The sequence below is a fragment of the Anabrus simplex genome, chromosome 7 (genome assembly GCF_040414725.1).
Source record: "Anabrus simplex isolate iqAnaSimp1 chromosome 7, ASM4041472v1, whole genome shotgun sequence".
NCBI lineage: Eukaryota > Metazoa > Arthropoda > Insecta > Orthoptera > Tettigoniidae > Anabrus > Anabrus simplex.
In genome coordinates this window covers 246386493-246407114 of record NC_090271.1, presented here as the reverse complement: position 1 = coordinate 246407114, position 20622 = coordinate 246386493, and the positions used below count along the sequence as shown (strand labels likewise).

The 20622-nt window shown below is 36.5% G+C and overlaps 1 protein-coding gene across 1 annotated transcript in view; it reads right to left on the bottom strand.

Moving 5' to 3' along the window:
* The window catches only part of LOC136877090 (ABC transporter G family member 20), a 98175-nt gene that overhangs the window by 75617 nt on the left and 1936 nt on the right, over positions 1 to 20622 (bottom strand). Inside the window, exon 2 of the mRNA XM_067150908.2 lies at positions 229 to 397. Within this exon, the coding sequence (XP_067007009.2) occupies positions 229 to 397 (169 nt within the window). The remainder of the gene's footprint in view (positions 1 to 228; positions 398 to 20622) is intronic.

Here is a 20622-nt window from a genome sequence, read left to right as displayed (position 1 = left end):
TACTAATAAAACAAAAGCTATGCAGGTACAGAATAATTTTCTGATATCAAAGAAATTCATGTTGCACATTATATGCAAGCAAATGCAGTAGATAACTGAGAACATTACTCTCCCTTAATGACAATCCAAATTCATTTTCCCTTAAAAGCAGTAATCACCACTACCATTAGTCTGACTTCATCCTTGCTACTTTCTGCCCTTATCTTACAAGGCATGTTATCTATTTACCTGTTTCATATATAGCAACTTTGATATCACCATCTAGTATTGGTTCATCATTTTCTTTCAATATTTTGTCTTCAAAAGCTGAGGAAAAGTTTTTTCCTATGACTATAACTCCACGTACTTGGCTTCTCATAGCAGCAGCACTGGCCTTTTCTTCATCAGCAAATGTTTCCTGAAATTCATTGAGCTTTATTCAAATTGTAAACCTTGAAAATAATTTGGAAGGTATTGAACAATCTTGAATCAGAAAGGCATACTGGGTATACTTGGAATCCTACATACCATAATACATATAATTATGATGAAAATGAAAACCTACAACCTGTTTTCCAGTCATTGACCGGGTCAGGGATGTAATGAATGAAACATATATAGGCTGTTATTACAATGGGGTCGCCACTCCCAAGGTGATTTATTAATGAGTGATAAATGCTATGAAATGATAATGGAGAGTGTTACTGGAATGAAAGATGACAGGGAAAACCAGAGTAACTGGAGAAAAACCTGTCCCGCCTCTGCTTTGTCCAGCACAAATCTCACATGGAGTCACCAGGATTTAAACCACAGTGTAATTATGATATACGGTAATTTTGTGTGGCTATTGTTAGCTTGGTGCAGCCCTTGTAAGGCAGAACCTCCAACATTAGCGGGCAGCATCTGCCCTGCACGGGGAACTGCATCTTATTGTAGCAGAGAACAGTGTTGTGTGTGGTGTATGAGTTGCAGGGTATTACAGAGAGTACAAACACCCAATCCCTGAGTCAAGGGCAGTAAGGCAGGCATAAAATGGTTTCAAAGAGTAATATGATTAGCATGGAATGTTAGTAAGGTACCTTCTGCTTGGACAAAACCAGTAATTGAACTTATCTCTAAGCAAGGGAACAGGAAGGAGTGCAGTAACTATCAAAGTACTGTATTTCATTGATCAATATACAATGCAAGGTGTTCACTGGTATTCTGGAAGGGAGGGAGTGATCAGTGGTTGAGAGTAAGTTGGATGAAAACCAGTGTGGTTTTAGACTACAGAGGAGCTGTCAGGATCAGATTTTCAGTATGCACAGATGACTGAAAAATGCTACCGGAACGCGATGAATAGACAGTTACATTTACGTTCCGTAGATGTAGAGAAGGCATACGACAAAGTACCAAGGAAAATAATGTTAACTATACTGGGATTAAGGGTAGATTATTAAAAGAAATCAAAGCTATTTATGTTGACAAGTACGCTGCAGTGAGAATTGATGGTAGAATGAGTTCTTGGTTCAAGGTACTTACAGGTGTTAGATAAGGCTGTAATCTCTCACCTTTGTTATTCATACTTTACACTGAAAGGCATCAGTTCAAAAGACCTGCACGAGGAGGTCACATGCCATTATTATTATTATTATTATTATTATTATTATTATTATTATTATTATTATTATTATTATTATTATTATTATTATTATTATTATTATTATTATTATTATTATTATTATTATTATTATTATTATTATTATTATTATTATTATTATTATTATTATTATTACTATTATTATTATTGTTATTATTATTTGTTGAAAAAGGCACGATGTTTCGGAAAGTTGACCTTATTACTTATTACGCGTATCTTCGCTCGGGCAATTTTTCCCTGTTCTTCGGTGTATGACCCATTAACGTAATAAAGTCCGGCTTTTCTATGTGCAATGAATAAGGAACTATCATTCGCATCTGTAACTCAAGCGGATGTTTTGTCGAACACTACGCAGTGACCCCTGTCTACGATCTTCCCGACTGAGAGTAGATTAGTACGCAGATCAGGTACGTATAATGTATCGCATAGGTTGAAACTTTTATCACAACCATCAATGCTCATTGACATTGTCACAACACCTTTTGCACTTATTTTCGTTGTAGAACTGTTCGCTACCTTTAAATCATCAGAAACATTGGATTCTACTTGTGAAAAATAGTCCACATTTTTACACATGTGCGATGTACAGCCGCTGTCGAGGCACCACACTGTATCTGCATCGCGGTCCGTCACGAAGTTGCACGAGTTCAGTTCTGATGTAATATATAGCGAGGTACTTCCTTCGGCCTTGTGAGCATTGTCATGATCATTTTTACTCGATTTGCACTCCTTTGCCTTATGACCTATCTTTTTACAATGATAGCAACGAAGAGATGTGGATCCTCCTTTTTCGCCTTTATCAACTTTGCTTGTGGGCTTTCTATAATTCTTTTCTTGTATTTTCGTTCAACAGTCATACAGTTTTGCGTCATGTTGTTTCGATCACTGCTCCTCGCGTCACTTTCTTAGACAATTTTTATGCGTAATATCTCGGGCTTTGGAAGTTCGTCGCGAGATTCTGTCACACACTGAAAGTATTCAGAACTGACTGGCAAGCTATACAGAAGTAATATGGATTACAAATCATCATTGATTGCCACGTCCATACCATTGAACTTGTCCACGGTGTAGAAAAATCTCCACAAATGATCGCATACATCCCCATCTTCACTCATTCTTTGAACCATGATCTGCTTTAATAATGTTGCTTTCCACGCTGGCCCCTTCGATTGGTAAATTGACTCTAGTTTTAGCCACAGTTCGCGCGAAGTGACACAGTCTTTTACCTGTTTCAATTCCGAGGGTTGAATCTCCAAGATGATGTCCGACATTGCTTCACTGTCACGCTCTTCCCATTCTGTAATAGCGGCCGCGTTCTCGCTGACCGGTTCAGGTTTAACCTTTATCCCAGCTATGTATGACCACGTACGATTTTTTACTAACACACCCTTCATGTGAATTTTCCACGTGTCAAAGTTGTCCTTTGATAACGTCTCGATGTGCACTATACTCAAAGTGTTCATCTTCACACACTATTTCTTCGCAGAAGTCACTTGGCTAAATGTTTAACTTAACCTCTCCAACCGTGCGCGACACAATATTTTTACGCATCTATTTTTCAGTGTATTTTATCACTACACATTTAATCACTTTCCAAATGTGCACTCTGGGCCCGTAACCTGTTGAAAAAGGCACGATGTTTCAGAAAGTAATAAGGTCAGCACGGTTTATATTAAAATGACACTATTTATTACATACGTAAATCACAGGATGGATGCAGAGAAAACAATAGAAATGGAGATTACAATCGTGACATGTCAGAATGGACAAAGAAAACGTAGTGTGTAGGTGGCGCTACTTGATGGTGGCTCAGCCAGAGTCATATGAATATATATAAATATTCTCAACATTATTATTATTATTATTATTATTATTATTATTATTATTATTATTATTATTATTATTATTATTATTATGTCCAACTCGTTGGCTGAATGGTCAGCATACTGGCCTTCGGTTCAGAGGGTCCCGGGTTCGATTCCCGGTCGGGTCGGGGATTTTAACCTTAATTGGTTAATTCCAATGGCCCGGGGGCTGGGTGTTTGTGCTGTCCCCAACATTCCTGCAACTCACACACCACACATAACACTATCTTCCACCACAATAACATGCAGTTACCTACACATGGCAGATGCCACCCACCCTCATCGGAGGGTCTGCCTTACAAGGGCTGCACTCGGCTAGAAATAGCCACACGAAATTATATATTATTATTATTGTTGTTATTATTATTATTATTATTATTATTATTATTATTATTATTATTATTATTATTATTATTATTATTATTATTATTATTATTATTATTATTATTATTATTATTATTATTATTATTATTATTATTATTATTATTATTATTATTATTATTATTATTATTATTATTATTATTATTGCTCTAATGTTTAAGACCTAAAAATAGTCCAAATAAGCAAGCCAATGTGACTTCAAAAGTGATGAAATATGACATAAAAATTACAAAATATGACCTGTAAATGATTAATCTAAATATAGCCATTTTAAAATAAATTGTAAATCGAATCGGCAATTGCTCTGATACATATTTGTTAACTAAATTCTTTATTCTTACTTTGATATTAATTTTCTGAATGTACATGTTTAGCAGTTATTCACAGTCTATTGTCCTTGATTATCGCCCAATTTCTCTCACAACCCACATTTCAAAATTACTAGAGAAATGCATTAAAACCAGATTACTTAATTACCTGAATAAGTATAACATATTGTCTCCAAATCAGTTTGGTTTTAGACCAAAAATTAGTGCTCAAGATGCAATATTCTCCTTAACTGATTATTTGTATAAAACCATTGATAACTCCAAAAGGACTATTTCTATATTTTTGGATTTAACAAAGGCATTTGATACCGTAGATCACAATATACTCCTTAGAAAACTTGAAAAAGTAGGCATTCGTGGAATTCCTCAAAATCTAATTAAAAGCTTTCTTTCTAACAGAATACAAAAGGTAAGAATCAAGGATACTCTAAGTAAAAGTGCTCAAGTAAAAATCGGAGTACCCCAAGGAACAGTATTAGGACCAATTCTTTTTCTGTTATATATCAATGATCTGTGTGAGCTAAACTGTAATGCAAAAATTAACTCATATGCTGATGACACGGTAGTCACAGTCACGGGTGAAACTTGGGAGGACACCTTCAACAGAGCTCAAGAAACCCTAGTCATAGTTCAGAAATGGCTAAACAACCACCTACTTACTTTAAATGAAAATAAAACAAAATTCCTCTGCTTCTCACATAATAAAACAATGCAACCCTCAGACAATCTAACACTAAAACTCCACATACCAACTTGCAAAAATACTGAAAGCTGCAACTGTTATACTTTACAGAAATCAATACATGTTTCATACCTAGGGATAATTATAGATAGTTATCTGAAATGGAATTTTCATGCATCAAATTTGATCATTAAACTTCAGAAACTTATTTATATATTTTACAGAATTAGAAATGTTCTTTCAACAAAAGCCTTGAAGTCTGTATACTTTGCCTTAGTTCAATCACAACTGCAATATGGAATTAACAGTTGGGGTGGAATACTTGATTCACACTTGGCTCAGGTAAATACATGCCAGAACTACATACTGAAAGTCATGTACAAAAAGCCAGTGATGTTTCCAACATACGAACTGTTCCAGCAAAGCATGGTACTTAACATACGGCAGCTATTTGTGCAGTCAGTGACCCTATACATGCATAAAAATTTAAAGCTCTTCTGCAAAGAACACAAGCCAAAAATTTGCACTAGTTTGCAAGACAGAACTGGAGTAAGTATACCACGCCGGAACACTTTACTTGGACAAAGAAATCTAAGTTGTCTAGGACCACGGATATACAATGCATTACCTGTGGACGTGATCAGTGGCAATCAGAATACATTGAAGAAAAGGCTATTCACATGGCTCATTAACAATTATTACAAAGTAGATCAACTTATAAATTTCCATTATAATATTTAAATCAACGAGCACACTATTTCTCTCTACTAAGAAACCAACCTTCTCCTTAACCCATGCCCCTCCTTTCCAGCTTCTTTTTAGGCCTATTACACCAAATACAGAAAAACAGTTCTTAAAATTACTCTAATTTAATATCACCAAAATGTTAATGGAGTAAATGATATTCACTAGATGCCATGATGTACATAATCTAGCTATTGTATTTTTGAAGCCCACACACAAGTTTACCTTATGTGGGATTCACATTGTATCTTATACTACCTTTGTATGTATATGTAAGATACTGATTGTGAATAAAAATGTATGTAAATGTAAAAAAAAAAAAAAAAAAAAATTCACTTATCAAACATTTCTGAATACATACCTATAAAGTACCGATTGTAAGTTCGCTAAGATTAACAGATCACATAAAATTTTAGAAGTCAAAACGTTTGCACCCTGCATTGGTGGTTGAAATACAAGAAAACTAGAAATCAATCTATTTTTTAAATACATTGTGGAATGTTTAAGCCCAGATTTCATTGATATAATTAAAATACATTCAGGTTTAAATTGAGCACCACGAAATGAATTAAGTAAATGTCTTTCAATATATTATAGTAGGGCAGCTGGGCCTATAGTGCAAACTCACATATGTTTTTCATTCTTCTTTGTGATTGGAAGTGAAGTGTATAACAAGATTCATCTTCAAAGCATCAGGCATGAAAGACCTCCGATTATCACTTAACACATTCTTATAAGAGGAGAAATTCCTTTCTACATCACAAGACATTTTTGGTACATATTTAAATAATGTTAAATCACTGCTGTTGAGTACCGTATGCACTCATCTTGAAGTGTACTGGAACCTTCTCCTCTAAGAACATCATTTATCTTGCACACACGGCGGAAACCATAATTTTGATTAAGCATGTTTTGAAGTTTCCATTTTACACTGTTGCCAACTATTCCATGCAGTTGTTGTACTGAAAGTTCAACACTTCTCACAATTTCAATACTTGCTTAAATTTCTAAGCTAGCAGCTTCTAAACGAGTAATTGCACCCAATATAATTCTAGAGTTTGACTTAATATATAACAGGCTTTCTGACAAACTGTTGGAAAATGATTCCTGTGCAATTCTTGATAGAAGAGGCATCATCTTTGTTGAAGCCTTTAACAATGTGTTCGATAGTGGGGTAGTACACACACACAGTATACACACAGTAATACACACAGTATCGAGCCATATCCCCCAACTAGTAAGAACTGGCTGTGGAGGGAGTGGTGTCAAAGGAGCTAACTTCTTGAAAGTCACAACTCACAGTGGTGCCACAGTGATGCTTTCAAAAAAAAAAGTTTGACTTTAGATATTCATTTATTGACTTCAGGAAAATGTCCACAAATTTCTTCTGCCACCCGATGTAGAGAATGTGCAATGCATGTGAGGTGAGTCATTCTTGGATAAAACATCTTGAGGCCTTCAGCAGCTTTCACTATGTACTCAGCAGCATCAGTAACAAAGAGAAGAACGGTTCCCACTTAATTTCATCCTTTCATAAAATTTTTAGTGCATTATCAAAGAGAACTGCAATCATTGAATGATTTTCTCTCTCTCTCTAAAACTACTGAGGTTAGTAGAAAAATATCCCCAGGGCAATCAGTGCGGAGTGTTCCAATGATTACATTCCCTATATATCTACCTGCAGTGTCTGTCATCTCATCAGTAGATATCCAAATCTTATTGTCTGCTACACTGTGTTGTATTCAATTTAGAGTATCTTCATAGCAACACGATAAATAGATTTTTCGTAGTGTTAATTCTGTAGGAACAGATTTCTTTGTGTATTTCTCCATGAAATTCTTGAAATGGGGATTGTTTGCCTTGTTTAGAGGAATACTTGCAGACACCATCATCTCACAAAGTTCCTTTGAAAAATCTGAACATCTGTCCATCACTGAAGATGTAACAGTTTTATCGAATATGAACTGTTGCCTTTTCTTATCAACATGTTTTCATTTGATAATTCTGCTGTGTTTTGCCATGTTACAATGATATTGCACATTGAAACGTTTCTCAGTCATAACTTTCATTTCACACAACCTGCAAAATAGAACTAAACCATCTGTACAGAAATATTCTTCTCCAAATTCCTTAACAAAGATTTGTACTTTAACACTAGTAGAAGACTTTTACTTAGGCATACTGGAATGTGTGCTGGGATATGATTCACTATAAACTGATGCTTGTGTAAGTGAAAGGATGTTGGGGTTCTAATCTGAACAAAGACAAGTGAGCGATTGCCAGAAGTAATTAGCTCACTGCTGGGATGGGTTTTTCAGAATGACTTCTGTCTCTACCTGGGAGACTGGGTTGCTGAGTACAGCAGTATAAGGTGCAGTGAGGTCTATGACCTTCATTCTATACAAAGGGTATTCCACTTGTATTAACTGCAGATGTGATAGCGAGAAGCAGTTTTGTGAACACTAGTTCACATTCTGTAGGTTGAAGATGATTTTACACAGCTACGGCTTTTATCAAACTGCTGAAATATGACCAAAATATGACGTTTCTACAAAAATAGCTCACAATATGTCCTTATGACAAAAATTAGCCAAAATATGCATTTATATGACAAAAATCACTTAATTGTAATGATAATCACCTGATTTGCACCAAAATTCAATCAGGCAAGAAAATAGAAACAAAGAAAAAATATAACTTTTCCTAAACATCCGAGGCCTAATTATTATAGTTTACATGGATCATCTACTGAAAGGTAGAGACAGTGAGAGATTCAGTTAAGTGAAAATGTAGTAAGCAGTTTGGCCTATGCTGATGACTTGGTCTTAATGGCAGATTGTGCAGTCTAATATTTTGGAACTTGAAAATTGGTACAATGAATCTTCTTCTTTTTCCTAGCATTTTCCTGCTGATGCAGGGTCCACTGTTCTAATCTTGGCTTGCCATTTTGCATGGTCTTGGGCATCATCTGGTCTTAAGTCCGGAGCCTTCTTATCAGCATTCACTGTGTCATGCCAGCACTGCTATGGATGTCCACATGGTCAGTGCCCATTAATTTCAAAGGAGTGGGTGAAATGGCAACTGTTCCAGATGCAGCATGCAGAATGTGACCATATCATTGGAGACATTTTCCCCATGCCTTCTCAATGATGGGCGCAATGTCCATTTGCTGGCGGATGTTGTCATTTTTGTCATGATGCAGGAGTGTGATACCCATCGACCAATGGAGTATACTCATTTCCATGGTGTGTAATTGGCACTCTAAGCTTTGTCAGCTGGTTGACATTCAGCACCATATAAAGCAATAGGACGTACTACCATGCAGTATATTTTGGACTTCAGATGTAGTGGCATCCTTCTCTCGCAGAGTATGCCTGTGACTTCCCTCCATCTCATCCATGCTGCCATTATCCTACTTTGCACTTCACCACGTATCCCACCATCAGTCCGTCAGTGAGATCCTAGATACCTGAAGCTTACGGTCTTCATTAAGGTCTCTCCATCAACTTGAAATGAGCTGTTGCTTGGGATGGTTTTCAGGTGTTTGGTCTTTATTTTGTTCAGTCTAAGACCATACTGTGAGAGACAGCTGTTCCAATCTTCAACTTGATGCTGCAATCCACTTCTGGTGGTATTGGCAAGTGCAACATCACCTGCGTATAAGAGAGTCCAAGGGACAGTCCTCTGCAGGTCCTGTGTAATTGTGTCCATGACAAGAACAAAGAGCAATGGGGACAATGCGGAGCCTTGGTGTACACCGACTTTCACTGGGAAGCTCTCCCACATGCTGACAACACAAGGTACACAACTTGTGGTGTTTGTGTAAAGCATCTTGAACCAACTTATAAGCATTTTTGGTATACCATGGTCATGAATTGCATACCAGATTACATGATGTGGAACATGGTCGAAAGCCTTTTCAAGATCAAGGAGGGCAATATGCAGTGGCCGTTGTTTCTCTTGATGCTTTTCAATGAGCATTCTGGCAGCAAAGATTGCGTCAGTTGTTCCAGCACCCTTGAAAATCCCGCACTGGTTGGTACTAATGCTGACAATATCACGCAGTCATTGATCGAGGATTCTCTAAAAAGTCTTCATTGTGTGTGACAAGAGTCAAATTGGATGGTAATTTGTATATTCTGCTGGGTTACCTTTTTGCTTAAAGATAGGCACAGTGATGCTTGTAGCCCAATCACTGGGAACAAAGCCAGAGTCAACTATGGCATTGAAAAAGTTGGTCAGCCAGGTGATCATGGGTTCTTTTAATTCCTGCAATTTCCAGAGGTGGTACAGTATGTGAGATTGAATGAAGGTGGAGCAAGAATAATGCAATGAGCTCGTAGTTGCAATCAACAGTGTTCTGTAAGAAAGCAGTCAGCTCCCAGATGAAACTATCTTTACATTGGTCTATTTCAGACCTGACCTGGCACGATGTGGATAAGGTGAAATGATGACGATGATTTTCAGACCAACTTTGCTTTATGGAAGTGAAAGCTGGGTGGACTCAGGATATCTTTTTTCTTGGTACTTATTTCATATTGCACTAACACATTGAAGGTTTCCGATGGCGGAAGGATACGAGAGGGTTAGGATTGGGAAGGTAGCAGACATGGCCTTGGTTAAGGTACAGCCCCAGCATTTGCCTGGTGTGAAAATGGGAAACCACGGAAAACAATCTTCAGGGCTGCTGACAGTATGATTCAAACACACTATCTCCTGAATGCATGCTCATAGGTGCGCAACCCTAACTGCATGGCCAACTTGCTTGGTCAGGATATCTTATTCAAAAGTTAGAAGTAAGAGACATGAAAGAAGTGAGAGTGATTGGTGGTACAAAGAGGTGGGAACAATGGTGCTCAGTATGAGAAGATTAGAGATGGGCGAAGTGACACTTCTGATTGTTTCGAAACATTCGATCGATGCGGCACAGCGGGTTGTTTCAAAGCAGTTTGTCGATACATGGTGCACTTCTGTCTTGGACTGCAAGAGAAACAGTGTTGCTATATGCAGAGCCTGGAAAATGTTTTGCGATGGCATGGTGAAGGAGTGTTTTGAAACATGGCGCACTTCCATCTCAGACTGAAAGACAAGCAGTGTTTCCTGATGGCGTGGTGAAACAAGAACCATGCTTCATAGCTAAGTTCAGTTCACTGAATAAACTGTTCAACGTTCTTATAACAATAAAATAAGAGGTTCATGAAATATTTAATGAGCAAATGTACTAAGTACAGTATGATAAATAGATGATGTACAGGATAATAGTACCAGTATATAGTAATAAACTGTGTTTGCTTTTCACTAAGCGCTTACAGTGATACTAAAAGGAATTTGTTTTACCATTAAAATCACACTACAGCAGTAACTAATTTCAATAATTATAACATGATTGATGAACTTTAAGAAGAGTTCAAAATAGGTATTCTATGTACAATAGCAAACTTAATTTAATCCAGTTATAAAAGCATACATAGTAAAATAGTAGTGTAAGTGAACTAACTTGAATAATTATGAAATGAGTAATGAAATGTAAGAAGAGTCCGAAATTGGAATTTTACATTCAACAGGCAGTTTGTGGACAAAATTATAATTATTTATTATGAAAGTTGAGAAGAAATTGTTTTTGACACTAACTTCAACCTCCCCTCCTAGTCAATTCTCAACGACCTTCTAGTACAGCGCTCAGTTAGCTTCAACACTCAATGTGAATTGGACAGCATAGGATGGGCAGGGAGGTGAGTGACCAGATGGGCACACACTTAATGTTTCACATTTTACTTATTCATTTTGTTCATTTCCATTTTCCTATTTTTTGGGCCCATATTGTCAACAACGTCAGCTATGATCAACTTGTGCAATTCAACAAAATTACACCTGTCTTTGACTCATTGCATGAAGCTAACTTAAGTGTGGCATTAACTTGCACAATCTATGTATACATTCAATAATGCGTGCAATATTTTTACAATGCTTGTGTTATCAACATCAGAATGATCAATTTTTTTTTATAAAGCCATTTACATTGCATTAAATCTGTACACTCCAAGGAGACAGTGATATTTTAACCTGTGTTACACTCATGTTTGTGTCAGTTTTAGGATGTATCAAATATATTTCCAAGGTTTTTTTTACAAAACGCTAACACGTGTTGCAACATGATGCAAAGACTTTTTATCTTATGGTTCTATCATGACCTTGCTATATTTTTAATGGTTTTTGTTTGTGACTGAAGATGTCTCAAAAGTGAAATGAAACCTGTCTCATTAGTATATTTTAATGTAGTTTTATCAATATGATTCATAGTATTGCAAAGGTAGAATATTCGATGTAAGGATTTCACAAGTTAATACTTAATGACAATTCGGGCTCAAATATGAAATTTATCATGTGTAACAGGCGCAGCTCCATAATACGATCTGCAGAGCTGCAGAACCACCACAATGAAAGATATACAGTAATATACTGTATAGCGTTTAGCGATCCCATCCTTCATATTGAGTGTTTATATCGAGCCAAAGATTGATACCCATACAGCTGCTGGTGATCTGGCAACCCTGTTTAGAACTGTGAATGACAGAACATTAGGAGAGCACACTTAACTACAGCTTTCTTCCGATACGTGGTTAAGGGTCGCCCATAACGTTCTGTATGAACTGCACGCCTTGCAGTACGTCTGACCTATTCCCGTGACTATAGAGTTAGTAAATAATACACTAGACAGCGCCACCATCCATGAGAGAATCGCTGTAGCGAATGAGCATGTTTGGGAAAAACTCCCTCCATTGTACTCATCAGTGTAAACAGAGATCTTATAAAACTGTGTGGATATTGATATGGTTTAAAATTCTTACATGTGAACATTCTCAGATACTACAGTATAGTCGTGATGCTTCTGTTCAGTAGAAAGAAAGCTTAAATATAGGATAAGTGCGTAATAAAAGAGGATGGTTGTGATTGAGTAACACAGTTCAATTTACTGTCCATATTAAGTCTTCAAACAACATATCTTATGATTGGGGGTATGTATATTTTTCTGTCTTTGGTGTAATTGACCAGGACTTCAGCAAAATTCTATCCAACGGCCAAAAACATTCTCTCGTACGAAGCAAATGAGCGAGTTCTTAGGCCTACAAGTACCTATATACAGTAGTAATGACTATGTTTCTCCGTAATGGTAGTGAATTATTCCGAGTTAGGTAGCCATTGCAAGTGATAAAAATCATTGTTGTCCGTATTGAAGATTCTGAATGTAGGATGCTAAAAGGTTTGTCTTTTCCACCTATTCAATACATATAAATTTTATAAATTAGGAATTTATTATTGATTCCACTTGAGACATGTTTCGCCCTTCATATTATTTGTAATTTTTGTAATTGTATTAATAATATGTATTAATTTGTACATGTCAACTACTAACCAGTTACCTGATTTTTTACCTTGGGGTGATATTTTGACTGATGATGCCCTCAATGAAGGGCGAAACATGTCTCAAGTGGAATCAATAATAAATTCCTAATTTATAAAATTTATATGTATTGAATAGGTGGAAAAGACAAACCTTTTAGCATCCTACATTAGGTAGTCATGAAATTGAAAACAGAAACGCTAGTACCATCAGATGATGTTCCCCCTCCATTAAGAAAGCCGGCTGCCAAAGATGTATGCAGGTCTCGGAACCTTTGTAAATATGAATGTGTTGAGAGGTCAACATTTTTTTTCGATAAGTAGAAGAGGGGCTTTACTTTTTGTAACTTTTAAATTGTTGTTTTTTGTACAAGTCAGTTATTTATATTGTCGATGTCCCTTGAAATCGGGGTCTTACAAATTGAGATGAACGTCTACCTGTATTATTTCGGTACATTTTCGAGAACTTCACACTGATAGGATATGGAGTAAAGCGTTTCCGCGGGGTTGGAGGATGGATTCAAATGAGCTCAGCTGACACTTTCCGTATGCAATACGAATTTAGATTTGTCTATTACACTTACTGCAATGGACTGGGCGTCACAGAGCAGAACCACCAATATTATTCAGCACGAGTCGCCACTGATGTGTAATGTTGATGCCAACCAGGCAGGAAGAGCTAACAAATATTTAAATCTAAAGACCAAAATTGCAAAAATAGGTAAGGATATCCTTTTCTTAAAAATCTGCCTGAAAGAAGGACTCATCCCTAATTTTTTGAAATCTGTTCAAAACAAGAATGTTTTGTCATATTGGCAGAGAAAGACACAAGAGAAATCCAATGTTCTATGGATCAGGAACAAAATTAAATTCCTCTATAAGAAAACAAGCATTACTTAACACTCAGTTATATGAGGCCCATCGGATTTCCTCTTCCTCCTTTGTCCCACTAGAATGGATTTCTTTTCAACATTTTGTTAATGCAAAAATTTTGGATTTACTTGTAGATAAACAGAAGGCTCAATAATAAGAGAACCGATAGTAATTCTACTTTGTCCATGGATTTCAATAATCAGGCTCATTCAACTATCCCCAAATTTCAGAAGCCAGTTATTAATCTTTCCAAGACTCAATTTGGGGATTCAGAAATGAGAGTTATGGAAAAAGGTCCCAAATTCAATTGGCCCAATCAATTTAAACTCAAGGATGCAATCACGATTATAGCGGAAGCAGAAAGTGCATTGCAGAAGTTACTGACTGAAAACCAAACTGAGATTAGATTTAACATTAAGCAAAAAACAAATTGAGATTAGATTTAACATTAAGGAAAATTTTCTAATTTAACAAGTAACAGCAAAGTAGCAGTTCCTTTACATGAAAACCAACTAGTAGGTTATTTGAAACAGAAAATAAAGGAGAATGATTTGATTTTGACTAAGGCAGACTAGGGGAATACTACGGGTATTATGAGTAAGGAATCATACATACAAAAAAAAAAAAAAAAAAGCCTTCTTCACCAAGAATTCATTCAAAATTTAAAAAAAAGACCCGAATAATATTATCCAGAGGAATTTAAAGCAACTTTTCAAATGGTCTTCTTTCATCCTTAATGAGAGGGAGTCTCAAAAACTACTTAATATTGTACCTTCCCCTGACCGCCATTTTGCCTAGCTCAGCGGAGAAGCTGCATGGAATGTTCATACATAAAGGTATGGGTCAAAATGTCTATCTAAATTTAACTTAAAAATCATAGGACAGGTTATAGAATACATTGTAAATGAGAAATCAGAGAAATAAAATGGTGGAAAGGTTTATTAACAATAAGTATGAAAAAAAATTGTATTCTTCCCAGATATCTTACAATAAAATTCGTCTTCACAATTTAAAATAGAAAACATAGGTCTTGAACCCAAATCACAATTACTATAGTGGGATACTGTGGTATTATTGTGTTTTTGACGTAGGATTTAGATAAATTAAACTGCTATGGCATGTAGCCTCAATCTAAACCGTCTCTTGACATTAAATATAATTATTTGCACATCTCGGCCTGATTAAACAAATCTGAACTAGTTGGTTAACAAATATAATGAACACTTGCTTGGGACTGTCATATACCCCCAAAAGACCACTGAATTTATAATCACAGGATGCGCCCAGAACAAATTGGAGAGGGAGCAGAACCTCACAACCTCAAAACAGCAAGTGCTGTAATTCCCTTAATCAACAATGCACACAATGGCAATGGACAAAAATACATTGAACAAACATACACAAGATCAAAACAAACACATCCTGGAAAAGAAAACAAGTATATACATTGGACATCATCGTCTGGGATCATAGATCTTGAACGCAAGACCTCTATGGCTCTGGATGTCAACTGCCATATATTATGCACGGCGGGTACTTGCCGGCTAACTTAGCAAACCCTGGTCAGCTGTGGAGAGAGAAAGTGATAAGCGAAATAATTTTACACACACACAGAAACTAACTTGCCTCGGTCTGGATAATGGATTTGTGTGTACACCTCATTCATTCATTGCAGCTCAGTCAGCCACCAACAGTCTTTACCTGCATTGGGTATAACAGATCTTTCTCCCTGGGCTCTCGAAAGCATTCTCGTCTTTCATCACTTTGTTAGAGAGGTGGGTCTCTGAGCTAAATTTATATCACATCTAGAATACACAGGTTCAAATCTAGGCTCCCTCTTGGCCTATTTTCGCACATAAGCCTCCTCAGGCTACTTCTACACATATCTCACTGCGGTGTCACACACATATGTCTCGGCTCTCTCTGTCCATGCATCTACCCTCTCTAGTTTTTCATCCTACACACAAGTACGGATTAGTCTGTTGTAGTATCATATAAAAGACCCTCTCTGAATCACAATGGTGTAAATATCTCTCTGGTTTCGCTGTAAGCTGAAAACATGCCCCATGTGTAATCATGCATATCCTAAAGCTGTTAACTATGTTGTCTCTTCCCCATTCGAATCTCTAGAGTTAAGTTGACCTCCAACTCATTTTGACAACTTTGACACCAATATAACCCTCACGTCCATACATGGCGCGTAATTAATCTACATACAAAATTCACATATACTGAACTATCACTACCCTCATACCATCTAAAGCAAAGCTAATAAAACACATGGCTGGTGCCTGTCATCAGCCCCAAGCTATTACTTAATCTACACTTGAAATAAATATGCCTAATGCATTTGGAAGTTACATTTTTAATATTTACATCACTGAAAAGGCCCTGAATCTACAACTACAAGTCATGCTTACATGCAGTTCAACTCATCTGAAATCCTCCGTCATTGCCTCAGCACGCTGTTCTGGGCTGTGTTGTAGAATTAGCACATTCTAGCGCTATATGTGCTGGATCCTGAAGACTGGCACTTGAATCCTGGGAATGCCATTACAGATGCCGTCTTCTTCTTTGTTGAACCTCAGCAAATTCTGGAAGCTGGATGTTGAAATATGATACTCCTCTTCACTGCTTTGTATGTATTCACGTACAATGCCGCAACCTAGGCCAGATATTAGTAACTTAATCTTCTACTTATGATATTAGTCCGACCATGTGTAGAGCCTATTATGGGTATGATACCCTGTCACAACTAGTCCATATGGCAGTAAACTTATGCATACCACACTAAATTGAAGAACTTGCTCCACTTACGATATTTATTTACTCACAGAAAATGCTCGCATGAGCTAGTCTACTCCCCAACTACAACTTTCTAATCACTTAGTTAGAGGCACTTCGTCTTGAGGTTTGATACGAGTGACACACACTGTATACCAGTCTTTCAGCAACTAGCCTCCAGCTCACAAGGCTGTCTATCCTTTATAGTGCCCTCCAGTTTCTGTTGGGCTGTGTACTTCCCTGCTCTCACTAGAGATTGTCTTTGTGTACTGGCCGCTCCTTTCCAACAATCACTCATGATGCATACAACTTCACCATCAATGGTAAGCGCCCATGTGGGAGGCCACGATAATGGTAGCAAAACACCCTAGCTACAAATATGAAGATTGATCAGCTGACATCCAAATGCTGCATATGATCTCTTAAAATGGCATTTATCGATCCAATGAACTCTGCAAGTGCGGAAAAACGCTAAGTTAAAAAAGAGGAGAAGACGGCTTGTTAATAGGAACAGGATTTAAGGATGAAATAAGTTACCAAAGGAGATATTTGATAAATTTCCTACTTCTTTGAAATCATTTAAGAAAAGACTAGGCAAACAACTGATAGGGTATCTGCTAGCTGGACAACAGCCCTTAATGCACATCATTGGCGATTAATTGATTTGATCTCAATTAACTTCAGAATCTGAAATAGCTTGCTCCAATCAATGTTATGAAATGCCTTTTCTACATCTACGAATGCCAGGTTCATGGACTTGCCCTCCTTAATTTGATCCTCTAAGTTCAAACATAAAGTTTCCAACTACTTTGAAATCGTTTAAGACAAGAGTAGGTATCATAATTTATTTGCTTCATTAACCCTCATATTGATAGTTCCAACAATCACAATTATAAAGCTGGATTTCCCACGTAATGAATACCTTTTTATTTAATTTTGACATGTCATGCTCCCGACAACCATGTAAGCGACTGGCTGGAGACAACAGGACAATATTCCGATACATCATATTACAAGTTTTCAACAGATCACAATTTACGCAAAAAAAAAAAAAAAAAGGGATGTTCTCACCATATTACTCTGAAACATTGGACATTAATCTCATAACACAATCTGATGTAGACCAGTACCTAATTATAAGAAGATTTTAACTAATTTTATTAATTTCACCAAGGTTTGCATCTTTTAAACATGCAAAATATGTACTTGTTTTAATATAAAAATGTACAATTCATTAAGAGAGTGTTAATAGAGCATCAAGACCACACCAGTGACACTTTACAAATGAACTTTTAGATATAATTTTAGACCTTTATAACTCCAATTTGACGCACATTTTCATACATATCGTATCATTTAAACTTAGAAATAAGTCATGTGTAATATAAATAGTGTTTGAACTTTGTATGTTATTTTACCAAATTAAGGTTCTTCAGTAGCTGAAGATGGCCTATAATGGAGGCCAAAACAGGTACTGCAAAATGTATTAAATACATCAAAATAAATACTGATTAGGTGGGAAATTCAGCTTTATAATTGAATCGTTCACCCGAAAAACGTTGTAACCAACAGTTTTGTTGAAAGTGAGTTAAAGATGGAATAACGTTCTATATGGTATCCTACATGCGATGGGAATCTTTGTTCTTGCAGAAAATAACAGTTCGCACCATGATGAATATTTCAAATTACCGTTTAGTAGAACAACGTTGTAACTACAAGCAACATGGCCGACTCTGTTGTTGTGTCGCTAACAAACAGTGATCAAAAAAGACTAAATAAAGGTAAAAGCGGAAAGTTAATCTTGCTAATTGGAAGGATAAAAGGCGAAAGGCACTGAAGGACAGCGGATGCCCATATATTTAGAAAAACAAGCAACCTGTTCCTGGAAAACTACCACCAAGTGAGGTAAGTAGAACAACGTTGTAACTGATTCCGGTCCATATAATGCTTAAATTATATTAACTGATCGGTCAGTATTGAATTTACCTATGTAAAATATTTAGAACCCATTCTTATACAAGCCTGATGTACTTCTGGAACAATATCATGGTTATAGAGCAATTCTATTTTGAAATATAGGCACGTTAATATGTTTAGGCTATGTAACTGTTGTTGCAATAGTACAGATCATATGATTTCATATTCATGATCAAAACAATGCCTCTAGTTCACAAACAACAAGCAAGCTTTTATATGCTAAATGTAGGCCTAATTTATTCCGATTCAATGGAGTTTTTTCTTTTATTTTTAGGAAAAAGTTTGCCACTGCAAGTTTTCGTGCGGAAATGTACCTGCGAATAGTAAAATAAAGTTGTTCCAGACGTTCTACGACCTTAATTATGATAACCGAACAATATTTTTGGCTCACCAATGCATTGAAGTAGGGGAAGTAAAGAGACGGACTACCCCAGAAGAAGTATCTCGTCGCCAGTGTTCAGTTCTTTACTACTTACCTCTAGAAAATGGTAGGGTACAGGTTTGTCAGAAGACTTTGTGCAATGTGTGTAGTATTACACCTCGTAGAGTGCAAATCTTGATTGAAAAAATCAAAGCCAACTTGCCTCTTCAGGACAAAAGAGGAAAGCATTCCAACAGGCCAAACAGAATTCCTGATTGTGACAAAGACTAAGTAAAAAGACATATAGAGTCATTTCCAAAACAGGAAAGTCACTACACCACGCATACGAGTGTGAACTGTTTCTTAAGTCCACAACTGAATGTGCGGAAAATGTATGAACTTTTCCAGGAGAAATATCCTAATGTTAATGTCACTGAAAGCACATATAGAGACACCTTTAGAAGTGATTTTCATTTGAAATTTGGAATTCCTGTTCGTACTGTGACAGATTTTTCATTCAGATGTCTGCAGCCTCATCTGAAGAGGAATGTAAACAGATTGAAATTGAAATCACAATTCACCACACTAGGGCTGAACTAGCGTACAAAATACTTGCAGCTGATTCTGATAATATCAAAACCAACAAAAATGTAGTGACCTTGTGTGTGCATCTTCAGCAAGTGACATTTTGTCCACAGTTACACCATTCTTCTGTGTTCTACCAACGTCAGTACTCGTGCTACAACCTAGCAATCCATAATATGGGTAACAATACTGCTTTCATGTATTTCTGGCATGGAAGTATTGCCAGAAGGGGGTCAGCAGAAATATCTTCTTGCATACTGAAATATGTTACTACGCACTTCAAGGCACTTAAAGCTGGCGAAATTCGTAATTTGATAGTATGGTCTGAACGTTGTATTTGTCAGAATAATAACTGGCGAATGATTGCTCTGTACCAGAATCTGATCGTCTGCAAATATTTTACTGCTGTAGATCAAAAATTCCTTGTCACTATCTGACTTTACAAGTTATAGCGTATTGCAACCAATTTTGCAATGATAAGGAGACACAAGCTTTCTGCAGAAGTGTGATATTACTGTACTCAGATATTCTGATTATTTTTACTGCTGTGTTCTATTTTGTTGAAGGGATTTTAGATAATATTGTGAGTGTACTTCAGAAGAACAACGTTGTAACTAGCCACATACAACGTTATTCCTGCTGAAATTTTTTTGTGTTGCCTAAAATCATGTTGTAAATGTACCATACTGTGTTGACAACTTCACATTACATTGTTCAATGGTAGTGCTACCTTACATATTCAGTTTATGTTCAAAAATAATAATAGTTAAGCATTAAACCGTTTTTGTATCCGCCTGTAAAATTTACTTTTTGTTGGATACAACGTTTTTCGGGTGAACGATTCAATTGTGATTGAGAAGACTATGTAAACAACTGATAGAGAATTTGCCACCTGGGCAACAGTCCTAAATGCAGATCAGTGGTGACTGATTTTGAGAGACACTATTGATTCCTACATTCCTACATTTTGTCCTGTCTTGAGCAATATCATGCCTCCCTCACAGTCCCTGAGAAACCAAATC